Source organism: Eptatretus burgeri, chromosome 2, assembly GCF_056783735.1.
Source record: "Eptatretus burgeri isolate ZD-2024b chromosome 2, Ebu_testis_v1, whole genome shotgun sequence".
NCBI lineage: Eukaryota > Metazoa > Chordata > Myxini > Myxiniformes > Myxinidae > Eptatretus > Eptatretus burgeri.
The window spans coordinates 114306261-114324502 of record NC_140962.1 but is presented as its reverse complement, the minus strand read 5'-3'; the positions used below and the strand labels follow the sequence as shown (position 1 = coordinate 114324502).

Genomic DNA, 18242 nt, shown 5'->3' with positions numbered 1-18242 from the left:
GGTGAGCATGACAAAGCGGGTGCATGAAAAACCCAAGCAGGTTCAGCCACATTTTTGGCTATCAAATGTTTTCTTTGAATTCAGCTCGAGTGCCAAGCAAGCTCGCAGTGGCATTGAACTTGCTTGTGCATTATTGTGTTTGTGCAGGAGGAGGTCTGCTGAAACAATGATGAGTGAACACCTTTCCAGAAGTCGGGAACACAACCTTGGTATTAAGGGATGTAATTGCCCTGCAATTTCCAGGCAGAAAACTCTCATGTTTGGACTCTTGTTGTGAAACAGAGACCGCTCTTGACAGATAATGCCATCGGGTCATTGGCAATGACTACGGCAGCAGAAGTCAAAGCTGCATGACTTGATCACAATGTTCAGCTCATTGTTTTAAAAAAATATATATATTATATATATATATAACTTTTTGATGTGTAGTATTCTCATAGGTTGGCAAGATGGCCGAGAGGTATGGAAACTCACCTCAAAGCTGTTTCGCTTGGGTTTGAATCTCGGCCCAGTTATAAACCTGGGTTTGTAACAGGTGTTTCACAGGCAGGGTGATTCATCAATGTGTGCCGTACCTTGGATGCACATTAAACTGAGTGCCGCATCTGCTGGCATAAGTTGGTGGATATTCAAGATCTCAAGGTGTCCTTCGCGAAGAATAGGCGAGCTATTGGCGGCACACTGAACAAATTACAAATTTCTGACCTAACTTCGTATGTCCGAGTGGCCCATCTAGGATTGTAACCCCAGCAGTAGAAACTTTCTCATGAATTCTCATGAGAATTCTCAAGCATTCTCATTCTCAAGCATTCTCATGAATAGGTCTTCGTTTTCATTCATGGGTGCTAAGTCTGGTGAAAGAGATTTTGAGGTTGCATTGAGAGTTTTATGTTTCTCTCTGAGTATTTGACATTTAAGTTCTAAATAATAGGGAGAGGAGGATAATGTTGGGAATTTATCACAATTTTGTGCAGTATTACTTGTATACGAGAAAAAAACATGGAGTCTTTCAATGAAAACACAAGGAACTTGGCACAAGAGGAGGCCATTCAGCCCATCATGCCAGTGCTGCCCCAACCCCAGTAACATCATGGATCCACACACAAGCTAATGACAAGTCCTGCCAATATTCCCATACCCCTCTATCTCCAATGCATCCAGGTACCTTTCAAAATCCCATTTAAATGTATGCACTCCCTCCCAACCTCTGCTTCCACTACCTTTCCAGGGAGACCATTCCATGCATTAACCACTCTCCAACTAAAAGACCGCTGCCGTAAAACTGTCCTAACTCTCATCTTTACCCTCAAGCGATGGCCCGTGGTCCAAACACTGTCCGCTCTGCTGAAAAGCTCCACTGCAACTATCTTGTGCACACCCTGCATTCGTTTAAACATCTCAATCAGATCCCCTCACAATCACCTCCTTTCCAATGTATAATGACCTGTCTCCATCAACCATTCCTCATAACTTTGTCTTGCTAGACCTGGAATCAATATAGCAGTTCTACACTGTTCCCTCTCAATGGAAGCTATGTCCTTCTTCAGATGTGGTGACCAAAACTGTAAACAACTAGAAGGGCACTCAGTAGAGCTGGTAGAATTAATCCGTGCGTTCGTAATTCTGGAAGAATTAATCTGTCCGCAATTCTGGAAGAATTAACTCGTATGCAATTCTGGGAGAATTAGCCCGCCTGCATTTCTGGGAGAATTAACCCGTCCGCAATTCTGGGAGAATTAACCCGTCCTCAATTCTGGGAGAATTAACCCGTCCTCAATTCTGGGAGAATTCACCCGTCCACAATTCTGGGCGAATTAACAGGTTTGCAATTCTAGGACAATTAATCCGTCTGCAATTCTAAGAGAATGAGCTCGTCTGCAATTCTGGGGGAATTAACCCGTCCACAATTCTGGGAGAATGAACCCGTCCTCAATTCTGGGAGAATTAACCAGTCCTCAATTCTGGGAGAATTAACCCATCTGCAATTCTGGGGGAATTAACCCGTCCTCAATTCTGGGAGAATTAACCCGTCCGCAATTCTGGGCGAATTAACACGTTTGCAATTGTGGGAGAATTAATCCGTCTGCAATTCCAAGAGAATTAGCTCATCCGCAATTCTGCGAGAATAACCCGTCCGCATTTCTGGGAGAATTAACCCATCTGAATTTCTGGGAGAATAAACCCGTCTGCATTTCTGGGAGAATAAACCCGTTCTCAATTCTGGGAGAATTAACCCGTCCTCAATTCTGGAAATATTAACCCGTCCGCAATTCTGGGAGAATCAACCCGTCCACAAATCTAGGAGAATTAGCTCGTCCGCAATTCTGGGAGAATTAACCCGTCCATAATTCTGGGAGAATTAACCCGTCCACAATTCTGGGAGAATTAACCCGTCCAGAAGGATGGTTTCTTTTCTCGTAGCTTAATTACTTGGAAAATGTGTTTTGAACAATATGCTCTTCCATAGTCACCCTTGTCCAATTTCGACGTAAATATTTCGACAGTGGAACATCTGTCCTGGTTGTGAAAGATTTGAGCCAACAACGAATGCATGCTTTATGAGCTGTCCATCCCAACTTAACACAAACGGTAATAAAGAAGAAGGAGCAGAAAGAAATGTAGCAAAGACAGGTGGTGGTTTATTTAATTTCCCTGTATATTAATGCTCCATACATGTCAACCTTCCTTCATTTTATTTCTAAAACACATTATATACCGTATAACTCAACAAATAACTGAACAATTATCTTGCACAACACACACGCACGCACGCACGCACACACACCAATGACATTTATTGTACAGTAATGGGCTAATGACCATTGCTAAAACATTGTAATAATTTAAAGGATTACTGTGAATGATGTTAATTTCACAACATCCTATATTCAACTTTATTACCTCCACCACAGAAGGTGAAGGAGGTTACGTTTTCAGCCCTTTCTCTCTGTTTGTCTGTCTGTCTGTGTGCAGGATATCTCAAAACGTTGTTGACGGATTTGGATGAAACTTGGTGAAAAGGTTCGGTGTGTGGCAAGGAAGAATTGTTTAGATTTTGGTGAAGATCCAGATCCGGATCCGACTTCTATGATTTTTAAAGTGATTCTTCACCATTGACAGATTGGGCCAAAAACGATATAGTGTTGCAAATCTGGAAGCCATTTGCACACAAACAGACAGCAGTCCCTAAGCTTAGTTATTTCAATAAGTATGTGCATAGTTAGATTCCTCCTTATGTCTAAAGGGAATTACATGTGTGCGCTGTGAAGTTTCTTTCCCGTTAGATTTTTGCAATACCCAACGCCAACAAATCAATCCTTCACTTCTTCGCACCATCGACGCCATTGCCCACGTGCATTCGACCACGGACGTGTACTGAGGTTTCCTCACCTCAGAACACCGACTCCACCCAGGAAAGGAGGGGGTTACCCCCTGTCCAATCACGGATGGCCAGCACATCACCCCACGAAACCCTGTCCAATCAGGGCAAAGATTACCTCAGAGGACCGATGACCCCACCCTGCCCGGGGGAGGGGTAAGAATAGCTGACCTCCCCTTAGTGCTCGCTGGAGTTGGGTTGGAATTGTCAGAGAAGAAAGGGGTCGCCATTGCTCTTTGTGTGCGTCATTGGTGGTCGTCGTAGCATGTCTCAAGCTGGTCCTCTGACTATGCCACAGCCGTCGACTTCCATCTCTTATTTTGTTGAGCAACAACCCGGAGTCCGAGCCGGGGATCTCCGCTGGCCCTCTGAAGAGCGACCCTGGCCGCCGCCTGGACCCCGCTATACCGTGTCTGGCTCGCCGACGACCCCGTTTCACACCTGGAGTCGCGGGCCAAACCGCACGAGGCGGCCAGGTACTGACCAAGCTCTGACCTCTGACCTGTCTATCCCCTTGGCTGCGAGGGTCGAAATAAAAATAATCCGGGTCCATTTTCTTTTGGTGTGTGTGTGTGTGTGTCTGTGGTGGCGCCATCCTATAAGTTGAAATTGTATAAGTGTTGATTGCTCATTGTACAATGCCTGTCTATTTGGAATCAGTCTACACTGTGTCTTATTATTGTAAATAAATATCTGTTAAATGTACCAGTTCATTGTCCATGCTTTCTTTCATTGAACCAGTATGGTTAGGGCTTGAGAATTAGGAAGGCGGATTGTGCCATAAATTGTTCATTTGGTCCGGCAGGCTTTGGTAGTCCCCGCTCGGTTACACCGGATCCAAGTTGGTAACAGCGACTCCGTTCGGACAAAGTCGGCCGAGGGTGTGGCTTCCCCGGTAGTTAGACGGCGTGGGTACTTAGGTAAATTGGAATAGACAAGTGGACCCTACCTCACGCCGTCGAAATATTGGCGACCACTGTCCTTTAAGCGACCCGTCGACTCCAGAGTTATCCGGGGTGACGACCTTTCATTCCGGGTGTTCGGTGGGAGACGGCCCAACTGTTCTGTCTAGTAGAGTACGGCGGACGTTCCTCACCACCAATCCCCGGCCCACAACCATATAGCATGATATCTCAAAAAGTTGTGGACATGTTTGATGTGTTGCAAGGACGAATTGATTCGATTTTGGTGAAGATCCGAATCCGGATCTGGATACGACAATTATTTAATTTTAAACTGATTCTTCACCATTGAGAGATAAGGCCAAAAACAATATCGTACTGTCTAGCACGATATTTCAAAAATCTGTTGGGTGTGGTACGTTCTCGTGGATCAGGCATTACGTGGCAGAGGTATGCGCTCTACCGAGTGACCTTCTAGTTTTTAAATTGTAAACCTCAAAGCAGTGTTCCCTCACCAAAAGTAATAATTAATTGATTAATCAAGAAGCGAGTGTCTGGTTCCCGACTGCCCGGATCATCAGCTGGGCACCGTTCTTCCTCGAGGTTTCCATCCTTTCAGCCAAGAACCTCTGCAAACGGCTGATCCACAACCTCGGCTGCCAAGCATATCAGTGGATTACCGACATCAATATTTGCAGTTTTAAAGAGTGTTGGTGCCACTGAAGCAGTTTTTTGGCAAGGGTTATACTGGGTGGTTTGCCATTGCCTTCACAGCATTGGTTGTCTGTGCTCTATCCATTCAAATGCTGAGCATCAAGCAAGGAAGCAGCATGTACCATTTTTAAAGTGCTCGGTATGACTATATAATACTGCCTCCACTTCGTTTTAAATGTCAGGGAGGAACAATTCACGCCCCTTTGATTTAGTAACATCTCAACCAAACAAACCGATCGAGCTGAGCAGCATTTTTCCCTTCCTCGTCATTGCATCAGTTTTACTTTAAGCAAGGGCTTGTTCAGGTGCCGAGGTTATTCGGAGAGGGCGCATTGGTAGAGAATCTCCTATCATTCTTGCTGAGCAGGTACGAGTTTGAATCACACAACCTTTCTAGACTTGATTTCATGTTACTTGTGTTATTAGGAATTAAATAAATGGCCGTTAAGTAAATTAATATATCAAGTTAATAGGACATGGATAAAGTACATGTCACAGATGGGAGCAGTAATTGACAATGAGGAAGTGCAGAGCATTAGAAAAGAATGTTGTACACCATTTTATCAAAATTGAAGATCGACAACGATTTGTTAATTGTTGTGGGAAGCAAAGCAACGCTGACAGCCCTTTCAGGTTACAGGTGAGTCCTTTCTCGGACACTATGGCACATTGTCTTGCTCCAACAAAAGCCTAATGGCCAAAAATTCAGCTTTATCATGTTTCTCACAGTGGTTCATTCACCTTTGTAGACTTTCAGGTGGTAAAACCTCTCGTTCAAACTGTCAGCTCCAATGTAGACTGGCACAAGCCATGCTAAAGTCTTGTATTCCATGAGACAAGTTTTCGTTTTGTGTTCATGATTGAACTTTATCGAGTTCAAAAAGTTTTTTGCTCAACCGTATTTATATTTTTTCATATATAAAAGAGATCACACACAAAAACAAGCTTCTTTTAATATCATAAGTACAACTTAACTCAGCAAGGCGATTCGTCTTGTTTGTTGAACACTATGTATTCCCTGTTGCAAATTTGGACAACTGGTTATCTTCGGTGTATGTTTTGAAAGAAAGAGTATCATGTATGATCAAATGTATCTATCCTTTGCATACTTCATCTCATTTGTACTTATACATTTATCAATTGGGAAAGGAATTGTGAAGGCCATGCTCATTAAAAAAATAGATACATTTTATAAATCACACAATGACAACCGCAGACACTTACTTCTCCCTTGTCTCCTCCTTCACTCCTACACCTAAAGGTACATGTAATTTTATCCTGTTGCCCTCTTCCTCAAGCTGCTTAACTTGTTGCTGCAGGGAGATACAAAGTCGAAAAAATGAGTTGCTACAAGTTCTTGAAGGGTACAATGATCATCTTTAATTTCCTCATTTTTGTGAGTATTTGCCATAACATTTGAGATTCCTTAATGCATCTTTCCAATACGAAGGTGGAGGCAGATTATGTTTTCACCCTTCTGTCTGAATGTTTTTTTTTGTTGTTGTTGAATAGAAATCACCCTAAACAAGGCATGAAACCACTTTAGCTAGGTAAGGGGCTAAGAAACAAAAATAAAAAGAGGAAAAACTGGCAAAACCTTCACCTAATCCTGAAACAAGGAAGCCTCTTCACAGGACCACTGTGCAGGAGAGGGTAAGTAGGTCAGGTGGAAAAAGAAATTTTCCTTCCCTTATTGGGTGCTTTTTGGGAGACACCGTCTCTGTACTGGATGGCTGTTGGCTCCCAAAGGGAGCTCATCCACCCTTTATCAGGTTAGCCTGGTTCACTGTCAATATAATAAAAACACTCGTTCAAATTCAATAGAGATAAGCAAATCAGGACATTTTTGAGAAGCTTATGGCATCAGGAATATGAAAATCAATGTTGACATTTGCACGGATGCCTACATAGCCGCCATTTTGGATTTTCAAGATGGCTGACATAAAATAAGAATTCCTGAACATCTCAGCTTGTAATTGACATAGAAACTTCATTCTAAATGCTAATCTTATGTTTCCATGCCCAAATAATCCAGAGCTTTTGTCAAATTAGTGATTGTGAACACCAACAACCAAGAAAAGAATAAGTTTGTGTCATAGATGATTTCTGAGCTTCCCACTTCTTCAGCTGTTGAATGACATTTTAGTTGGTCAAGACTTGAAGCAGGTGAGTGTCAGCAATTCTGATGCATTCTACTCCATCACTTGTCCCAGAAGCTGTTTCTGCATGCTTCCTCTAATTAATTTGCTGGTTTCAAGCAGATTTATTTTCGTTGTGGCATCTCTGTGAAGAACTGTTTGAGAGCGAGTTCATACAGAGCCATGAAAGTGTGTACGTGTGTACGGATCTCTCTTGTAGTGGCTGCCCTTGAGGATCTGTTTCGTTGCATGATGTACAGTGAGTGCCAACCCTACAATCTGTGGGTTTTCTTGTGTGTGGTGTCCAAAATTTGTCAGTGACTTTCTTGGGCATGTGATGCAATTGTCTCCTGTTCTTGAAAGCATACATGATATTGTGACTTATGGTCAATGCTGACATGTCAACTGTTCTACTCATCTCTGTTTGCAGCTCCTCCTCAGATCCCACCAAAATTCACCATATAAGACTCTACAGTTTGGTCGGGACATCCTCTCTTGTGCTGCATACTGTAATTGTGCGTTTCCTTCTCCTCAATGAAATTGGCAATGCTATTGCATATCAGCTTAGCTGTCTTGTATTTCATCATTGTGTTGTCCATTTCACTTGTGGCATCTTGCATCAATGAAGTGTAGACCATATCTTCTTCACAGGATTCAGGACAGTAAAGAACAGATGGTTTTCTTCTCTCTTTCTGCCTCACTAACTTCACACTTGGTAACCCTGCAAGAATTTTGTCCTATAGCCACTGTCGTGTCAGTATCAAATTGTGTTTCTGTGCCTCATCATGACCACCAAGCATAGATATGTAGGTTTTTTTTATATCATCCATGGGTATATGAGTTTCATTTTGGATTTGATATTCAATGAGATTGATCAACTCAATCAAGCATGGTACTTGCTTTGGTGGGTCTGTCTTTGTCGACTTGACCCAGTTGCTGGCTTCATCCTCAAGACATAGAACACATGTCGTGTCCAGCATGGTTTGTGATATCTTACATCTATTGCTGGGCATCACTTGGTGAGAGTGCATTGCTTGGTCTTGTCATCGATACTGGATCTTGGGAAATTCCCACAGCTCATCTAAGTACCTTCCACATGTTTTCAGTTCATATGGTGAAGAGACTCTGGTCATCATCTTATTGACATAAGAAGCAGTGATCCCTTGTCAATGGTTGTCACAGATCAAGTGAAAGGTGCTGAGGTGCCTGAGGTTGCTGATTGCTGGATTTCAGAGCTTGTTCTTTTATGCCCACGTTTTTTCACAGCATAGATTTCTGTAGAGGTGGCTTGCTGCGAGCAGTCTTTTGCTCGATGTATGTATATTTGATTTGTGGCATCAGAATAATCGATATTTCCTTTCAATCAATATTTCTTTGGTAAAGTCTTTGAGGTGTCGTTGGATGTCAACATATTTTCCATCCTGTAAGCTGGATCTTTCTTCCACTACATCAAGTAGTTTCTGGTATGATTCTGTTCTGGGATGTTGAACAAGTGTTCCTTTGCTGGCAGTGGACTCCTGATAAAGAATGCACTGCTTCCAATCTACAGTGTCCATGGAAGACTTGAAGGAGCTCAACTTGCTGGTTCCCGCGTCTTAGCTCAAAATGACTCAGGCACTGAAAATAGAGACCCATCACTATATTAACCAAGACCAAGATAATTGTGTACTAGTTGTGTTAACATCATTTTTCTATAGTATAAAATTAAATATTGCAAAAACTACTGTAAAAATACTGCAAAATTATTGCTGCATCAGGACTTATAAACACTTTTGCAACTGCCACCAGAAGAACTATGATTGTGTGACACAGAATGCGAAAACGATGCAGACTAACACTGAATATGACATCGAGAGTGATGATGATGTGTAATGATGTGTCAAACTGAGAAATGAAATACGTCGATACATATACTGGTGTCACAACCAACAACTTCCGGTTCCGGTTTTGAGCGGCAAGAGGTCTCCTTCGGGGCTCCCTGCTGACATTCTCAAAGTTAAGTTCCGGTTGTTATTTGTCCCGTTTTAACTGTTTAATTTTCTCACCTACATGTTAATGTGTGTTCCTAGTTCGGTTTTGTTTCAAAAATCGTGCTATTTTGTGAGTATTTTTGTCGACGTTCTTACTTGGTGTTTGAGGCCTAGTCCTAGGTTTGAGGCCTACCGGTTCCACTCGGTGTTCGATCGTTTTTTTTTGTTTGTTTGTTTGTTTTTTCTCCCCATTACCTTCAATTTCTATCCTCCCCATTACCTTCAATTTTCATCCTCCCCACTTTCCAAACATCCCCCATTCTCCCAACTAATCTCTTTCTTATCTCAAAAATAAAAAATAAAAAATAAAAAATAAAAAAAAAACCCAACAATAACAACAACACGCTCACCTTCTCCCGATTCTGCTACTTCTTCTTCCTCTTAACTTCCTCCTCGTCTTCCTCGATTTCTTTTTTTTTTTACACTTCCATGACCTAATCTGTTGAACTCTCTCATACATTAATATTAACAACAAAAACGATCTTATAATGCTTCATCTTCCTCTCTCACACATGTGGTACTCTTTACTGTTTCACAATGCACTTCTCTTCTGCTATTTTAACAGACTGCTCTCATTTCGACCTCTCCTTCATTCCTTGCCTAAAAAATCCAACTATTACAGCGCTTCTTCTCTCCATGCTCTGAATTCACCTTCATTGCATCCATCAAGAATTGTGTTAAATCGCATCTCTGACCTAAAACTTTTAAAAACCACAGTTTGCCATGGATGCTCGCTTTCCATCAACCATTCTTTTTTTCCAACTTCAGTGCCAACTCACACCCTCACCCCTCACTCTCACTCTCAAAGCAACCATCCCACTCTTCTCCCTCCAAGCCTCCCTCTCACCTCTTTCAAAAATTCCCCCTCACCTTTCTCCCACCTTTCATCCCCCTCACTCTTCCTTCTCTAAGTTGCCCCCCTCTCATCCACCAACCTGCCTCCCTCCACTGCCCTCTCACCTCCATCTCTTCACTCCACCTCCTCAAATCCTCAACTGCCATCTTCCTTGTCTCTTGTCCCCCCTCTCTCCCAGCACCACAGAGCCTTTTCTCCTCCTCATTCGGCCCCCTCCCCTCGCTATTCTGCAATACCCCACACTCCTTCAGCAACCCTCCTTACCTCCCCCTCGTCCCTCGTCCTACCCTCCCCGCCCCCTCCACCTCCTGCACCCAAAGCCTCCTCCCCTACCTCTTCATTAAAAGTGTGGACCTCAAATATCCGGGGCCTTCGCTCAAACCTTTCAGATCTTTCCATGCAGGTTGCCACTGACAAACCAGACATTATCTGCCTAACAGAAACTTTCCTCTCCCAAGACGTGTCTGACTCCCAAGTATCTCTCCCTGGTTACTCCCTCTTACGGTATGACAGACCTGAGCCTCGTCCTGGTGGAGGTGTTGCTCTCTTCATCAAAGACTCTATTCCTCACTCTCCCTGCACTGCTCTCACTCCCCCACACCCCCAGGAATACCTCTGGCTTCGGCTTCCCCTCCACTCCCACCTCATGTTTATATGTGTACTGTACCGTCCACCGAACAGTGATGACTCCATCTACACCTCACTCTCCGAAAACATGGACCATCTTCTATCTTCTCATCCAAACTCTCTCTTCCTCTTATGTGGCGACTTCAATTGTCATCACGCCAGTTGGCTAGGTGTGGGTACCTCTCTCACCTGCCATGGGACGTCAGCAAAAGCTTTCTGTGACTCATTGGGACTGACTCAATCGGTCAACTTCCCGACCCGTATCTCAACCAATGGTACTCCATCTCTTCTGGATCTGATTTTGACAAATTTCCCTGATAATATCTGCTGCTCTTCCTTCGCTCCAATTGGTTCTTCTGACCACGTCCTTGTTAAAGTGGACATCTCTCTGGCTGTCATCAGAGAACCACCTCACCGCCGTCGAGTCTGGCATTTCACTCAAGCCGACTGGCAGGGTCTCCGAGCAGCCATCAAACTTACAGACTGGTCTCCTATCACTACTTTCTCAAACATCAACTCATCCTGGGAATTCTTTCAAAGAAACTTGCTCTCCCTCATGCACAGATTTATCCCCTCTCGTGTTCAGTTGTCTTACCCTTCCTCCCGCCCTTGGTTTACTGAAGCTTGTGGCGAGGCAGTTGTCCTGAAACAACTTGCCTTTGCCTCATGGAAAGCAAACCCAACTGAGGGCAGTCTCAGTTCTTTCCACAAAGCTCGGAACAAGTGTGTATCTACCCTCAGGAGAGCCAGAAAACAACATCTTTCTCATCTCAAGTCTGAACTCTCAGACCTCTCTCCCTCCTCAAAATCCTGGTGGCGTTTAATCAAATCTGTTTCTGGTGTATGTTCCCCCTCCATCCCCTCCCTTACCTCAAATGGCCGCACTGCTGATTCCACACGTGATAAAGCTGAATGTCTAAACTCGGTGTTTGCAGCTAAATCTTGTGTCCCAAACCCATCACTATCTCTACCCACTTTACCCAGTCGCACCCAACTGTCCCTGGACTCTGTATCCTTTTCTCCTGACAAGATGGAGAGCTTGCTTTCAAACCTCGAGTCAGATTCTGCAACCGGTCCAGTCGGCATCAGCCCACGTGTCCTCAAAGCCTGCTCTTCTGCTCTTGCTCACCCTCTCTCTGTTCTATTCACCCTCTCATTTTCCCAAGGTCATCTGCCATCTGCTTGGAAATCTGCTAACATCACTGCCCTGCATAAAAAAGGTGCAAAAACAGATCCCTGTAACTACAGACCAATCAGCCTTCTCCCAATCATCAGCAAGGTTATGGAATCCATCATTGCTTCAGACATGAAATCCTTCCTCTTCTCCAATGGCTTGATTTCCAATCATCAATTTGGTTTCAGACCAGGTCACTCTAACCTGGATATGCTGCTACTGCTCTCCCATCAATGGATGGAGGTCCTCAATGCCAGACAGGAAATCCGAGCCGTATCCCTGGACATATCACGTGCTTTTGACACAGTCTGGCACCCTGCCCTACTCACCAAACTCTCTTCCCATGGTATTCAAGGCCATCTCCACTCATGGCTCGCAGACTTCCTCTCCTGTCGCAGTCAACGTGTGGCCCTAAATGGAGTTCTTTCATCCCCTCTTCCTGTGCAGGCTGGAGTTCCTCAAGGTAGCGTTCTGGGCCCTGTTCTTTTTCTGGTTTTCATCAATGATCTCTCGGACTCTCTGGAAAATCCTCTATTTCTCTTTGCCGATGACTCCACCCTCTGCCGTACCATCTGTCATCCCTCAGACCGGCAAGCAGCAGCTTCTTCGCTCACTGCAGATCTGGATAAAATCACAAACTGGTCCAACACGTGGAACATGTCTTTCAATCCACACAAATCTCACACTCTCACTATGTCTCTTCGAAAGGACCGTTTACAAAACCCCCCATCCACTTTCTCAACAATCCTCTGGAAGAAGTCTTTTCTTTCAAGCTTCTGGGTCTCACTATCTGCCATGACCTTTCCTGGGAAAGTCACATTTCCAACCTTGCCTCAAAAGCCAGTCGCCGACTGGGAATCCTCCGTCGTGCAAAGTCCTTCCTCGGCCCTCTTGAGCTCCTGACTACTTACAAAGCTTTTGTCCGTAGCCTGATGGAGTACTGCTCTCCCCTCTGGGCTGGTGCTCCTGCCTCCCACCTTTCTCGACTTCACGCTGTCGAAACCAGGGCTTTTAAGATCATTGGCATCTCCCGCAATGAAGCTGAGTCTTTGGGCCTCTCACTCAATCACCGCAGGTTGGTCGGTGGTCTTTCTGTCTTCTACCGACTCCTCTCCAGCCTTGCCCCCTGCTCTCTCTGCGATTTCCCCCAACCACATTTCCACAGGGCGCTCAAGGTCCGCCAACAACCCCCTTCTGGTAAAACTACCAAAATCACGAATCACTGCTCATCTTCACTCTTTCATTCCTCTTTTTTCCCGCCTTTGGAATAAACTTCCTCACTCTATTCTTTCCCATTCTTCCCTCCAGGCTTTCACAACAGCTCTTCACCACCACCTCTTATCTTCCCCCATCCAAATCCTCGATCTTTTCTACCCCCGATAATCCACCCATGCCCACTTCCTTCAATTCTCCTGCTTTCCTTCCTGAAAGTCCCTGTAATGTCCATCTTCTCCTCGCCATGTTCCCCGTCCCATCCCCATCCCTCTCCCTTCCACAGTTCACCTGTGTCTGTTCCCCAATGTTTTGTCCCTTCCACTCCCACCCCTCTTGTCTCATGCCTCCTTGCTGTGAGTTGTGTGTTAGCTCTCATACGAGCCTCGACCAAGGTATACAAAAAAAAAAAAAAAAAAAAAAAAAAACTTGAATGTGCATTTTTTTCATGGAAATACAAACATAATTTCACAAACTTCTTCATTTCTTGGTTTTTGGTTTTCATAATTACTAATTTGACATAAGCTTTGGATTCTTTGGGCTTGCAAACATAGGGTTAGCATTTAGAATGAAGTTTCTATGTTAATTACAAGCTGAGATGTTCGGAAATTCTTATTTTATGGTGGCCATTTTGAAAATCAAAAATGGCAGCTATGCAGGGACCTGTGCGCATGTAAACATTGGTTTTCATATTCCTGATGCCATAAACTTCTCAAAAATGTACTGGTTTGCTAATCTCCAGATAATTTGAACAAAAATACATAGTGAACCTGACTGGGTGTTCTTTTCAGTCCTGGCAGTGTGTCACAGTCACCCTCCCCACCAGCAAAGCCAGTAAGCGGTGTCTGTTCAGTCGCTGACAACCCAACCATGCGGCAGGTAGCACCGGGTTACATGTTACCAGTGGCAGTCCCAAAAGATTGATCTGACTGAATACTGTATGTGAAGATAATCATCAAAGGAAGGTTTTTCAAGTATATTGGTCGGTTAACTTTGTTATTTTGTTTGTCTGTCTGTGTCTGTCTGTCTGTCTGAATACAGCCTACAGGTCATAATTTTAAAACGATCTTCATGAAACTTCACAAATTTGTCGAGGTACTCAAGGTCAAAAGTCAAAGGTCATCTTGGTCAGATTTATAAAATCGTCATTTTTCATTCAATTGACCTGAAAATTAAACAGCAATTGCATAGTGCCTCACTGAATTGGGAAACCAACTGATTTTAAGTAAAATGGTCAACTCAAAGTCAAACTTCTAAAATCATCAATTTTCATCCTATTAACGTGAACATTAATTAAACAGCAATTGTATGGTGTGTCAATTAATTGGGAAAGCAACTATTTTTGAAGTCAAAAGGTCAAACATCAACTTTCCCAAATGAATTTTCATCTGAAAAATAATAAATTTTCATCCGATTGAACTGAATTTTGATTAAGATCGTCAATTTTAATCTTAATGAAATGGACAATTTGATGTATCCATGGCAACTTTTTTGGGAGTCTATGCCTTCACAGCAAGACCAAACATGGTGAATACGAGGTCGGATGGACCTTTTTTTTTTACCACCACCACCGAAGGTGAAGGAAGTTATGTTTTCACCCTTCTGTCTGTTTGTTTGTTACTTGCAAAATCGAAGATTTTTCAAGTATATTGGTCAGCCGATTTTGTTATTCTGTCTGTCTGTCTGTTTGTTTGTCTGTTTCTCACCTACAGGTCACAATTTTAAACCATCTCTACGAACTTTACCACATGGTAGATTTTGTCATAAGGAAGAAGCTTATTGTTTTTGAGGTCAAAATGTCAACATAGGCCAAAGGTCAACAACTAACAAGGTATTTCTAAAATCCTCAATTTTCATCCGATTGACTTGAAATTTGAAGAGGATTTATATTTCATGTCACTGAATTCAACTAGCCAATTATTTTTGAGGTCAACATGGACCAAAAGGTCAACATAGGCCAAATTTCTAAAATTGTCAATTTTCATCCGATTCATTTGAAATTTGAAGAGGAGTTGCAGATTTGGTCATTGAATTCAATCACCCAATTATTTTTGAGGTCATTTATGGATTTTGAAAGTATCGTGCTCTGTACGACGTTTTCTTCTTCTTCTTTGTTCGTTTATCTGTGAGCAGGATATCTCAACTAGTTGTGGATGAATTTGGACAAAATTTGGACAGATTGGGTGAGTGACGACGACAAGATGATTAGATTGAGGTGAAGACCCAGATCTGTTTCCAGATACTAGAATTTTAAAGTGATTCTTCACCATTGAAAGACATAGCCAAAAATGATACACTGTAAAGTGTAGCACAATATCTCAAAAGGTTGTGGACAGATTTGGATGACACTTGGTGGATAGGTTAGGTGGGTGACAAGAATTAATTGATTCCATTTTGGTGAAGATCCAGTTGAAATAATTTTGAAATTTTAAAAAGTGATTCTTCTCCATTCAGAGTTCGGGCCAAAAACAATATGTAGCCTGATATTCCAAAAAGTTGTGGATGGATTATGACAATTTGGTGGATGAGTTGGTCAGATAAAAAGAACAAGCCAATTGGATTTTGGTTCAGGTTAGCAGATCCGGCCTATCAGTGGGATACAAAACGTAAACTGTTCAGCCTGGTGGAGGTACTGTATGTGCTCAACCGAGTGTCATTCTACTTTTTTTTTTTTTTATCATTTTTCACTCGAGAAAGACCACATGGAAAAGCTTTTCTTCTTTGTGGGTTTCTTCAAATAAATTGTCTCTCATAAATCGTCTTAAATAAATTGGCTTAAATGACATATTGTCTATATATGTCGATGTTGCAATATATATATATATATATATATATATATATATATATACATATACATATACATATATATATATATATATATATATATATATATATATATATATATATATATATATATATATATATATATACATATATACAGTGTGCCCAGTGGCTGCCAAAAAAAATGTGGGATTTTTTGTGGGAAAATGTGGGATTTCAAAATTTGAATGCAGTTAAAGCTATGAAACTAATTAGGGTGCTCAGATTGTATGGTATCAACATTATAAGCAGTAAACATCCTATATCCACCTATTTCAATTAAAAAATATACATAATAACTACTACATGAAGCAATATAGTGCCTGTATGGTTACATCATCTTACTTAGTACATGTATAGCCTATGGTTGCATAAATATCATGTATACCTCATGATTAGGTTAGCATTGATCAAAGCCTTTATACTATTGTACATGTTTCAGTATATAACAGTATATGTAATCTTAATTAAAATGCACAAATTCAGGAGTGTACACTATGCAAATATAACACATTAATATTGGACTTTCAAAACACTAGTTTTTTATTTAAGATGTTATAACTCAAACTGGTTACATTCTAGAGTACAACTATCAGTGCGAAGTGGGCTTTAGAACATAAAATATAAACAGTATTACTATTATGGAGAAAAAAATCATAAAATCATTTCCCTAGCATTGAATTATAAATAACGTGAAAATAAATCTGTCTGACTTCGGTGAGAGCTTTTATGCTACAAAGTGAAAATAGCCCTATTCATATGCAAAAGAACATAATATATAAATGTGATGCCATACATGATGCCAGGTTCAATGGCTGAACAAAGCAAAGTCATCATAGCACCCATGAAAAAAACTTTATTACAATGAAACTTATTTACATGGTTTATGATTTAACAGATTAACTCCTTCAAACATATTATACATTAGGACTGTTTCCATTTATTTCCCATCACCACTAACACCATCACCCTGACCTGAGAGGCAGATCACACTGATCACCCACATTACAATTTTCTTTTTTGCACTGAGACAGTTTTTTTTTCCAAGCTGGAATTGGTTTCTGACAGCTTATTATGTCCTGATTCAAGGAGGGCCTGAGCTGCACAAATTTCTACCATTCTTTGAGATTTTGATGCCAGAGCTTTCTTCAGACATTCATTCGCTTCAGCCACAAGTTTATCAGCTGTTTTCAGGTCTAGTAGAAGTCTGTCCTTCTGTTCCCTGAGTTTTTTCTCAGTCTTTTGGAGCTCCATCTGATCCTTTGCTTTTTGCTGCTCTTTTTCTTCAGCTTCTTTTTTTAGCTTCTATTTCTCCATCTCCTGGTTTGCATCTCTATCTGCTTTGTATTTCCTATGTGCTTGGTGCACACTCTCCAGCATCGATTTGGTAACTGGAACTTGGCATGGTTCACCCTTTCCATTATGGGTCACCGCATCTTTTATGGTTCTCAAACCATTCACAGCATTTTCACTCAGATGGGTTCTCTGTGAAGTGACTGTAAATTTGTTCAGTGAAAAACCCCTTTCAACATCAGCCTGTCCATGTGATATGGCCAAAACAACTTTCACAAACTGTCCAAGAATGGGGTACTTCTCTTTGCCAGTAGAGGTCTTTACATCCAACATTCTGGCCCAATATCTATCAACTCTCTGATATGAGCCTCCTTCCTCCATGAACCAGGATTCATTGATTTCATTCTCAACCTGGTAAAGCATCCATTCATCACCAATTTGAACTATGTCTTTATCAGAAAAGATATGAGGAAATTTCCGGGCAACTGCTTTGATAGAATCCATTGATTTCTCCTGCTGTCTCATCAGTGGATGTAAGAAACGTAATCGCCTCAGCAAAGAATTGTCCAGTGGAAGACGATTAATCAAATGCTTTGCTACAGCAGCATATGCATCCTTGACATCTGAGAAGAAACCAACTTTATCCAATGGAGTGATGTTCTTCTTTGGCAGAAGCTGTCTTGTTGATTCACCAATGGCAATGCGGTCATTGGATAACATCAGGTTCTTCTTCATAATGTCAGTATCAAGCAAATCTTGGCCTTCTTTGTCTTTTATGACTTCACATTTCAAAAATTTCTTAAGTATGTTCTTCAAGAGATCTGAGAGCTCTGAATAAAGGACATGTATGAGTGGCTCTTGAAACTGGAAAAGAGTGAGGAACCCATTAAATGCACTGGTAAGGTACTGCAAGAAGTGCAATCTGAGCAGGGTCAGGTCACACAGCTGTTTTCTAACGTCTTTGTATCTCTGACTAGAGATAAGCAGCTTCACATTTTCTTTGGGAGGAAGACAGTGAAGTACTCAACCAAACTTTTCCATTGCTCTATCACTCTTTCCAATACAGGGCCAATGCTCAACCATCGATTGCTAACATA

General features: G+C 42.0%; 2 protein-coding genes and 1 pseudogene across 3 annotated transcripts in view; 1 reads left to right on the top strand and 2 right to left on the bottom strand.

Annotated features, from left to right (window-relative positions):
- Positions 1-5195: 5195 nt before the first annotated feature.
- LOC147032873 (tetraspanin-1-like) overlaps positions 5196-18242 on the top strand; it is a 38656-nt gene continuing 25609 nt past the window's right edge. Inside the window, exons 1-2 of one of the 2 annotated variants that reach the window (XM_085870816.1) lie at positions 5196-5362; positions 6315-6391. In XM_085870816.1, the coding sequence (XP_085726942.1) occupies positions 6335-6391 (57 nt within the window). In that variant the 5' untranslated portion in view covers positions 5196-5362; positions 6315-6334. Of the gene's footprint in view, positions 5363-5613; positions 5636-6314; positions 6392-18242 lie in introns of those variants that run through there. The other variant, XM_085870817.1, reaches the window with a different exon arrangement.
- LOC147032872 (uncharacterized) overlaps positions 5644-18242 on the bottom strand; it is a 113709-nt gene continuing 101110 nt past the window's right edge. Inside the window, exon 7 of the mRNA XM_085850955.1 lies at positions 5644-6308. Coding sequence (XP_085707081.1) covers positions 6216-6308 — 93 coding nt within the window. The 3' untranslated portion in view covers positions 5644-6215. The remainder of the gene's footprint in view (positions 6309-18242) is intronic.
- Positions 6542-17106, bottom strand: LOC147032874 (uncharacterized; annotated as a pseudogene).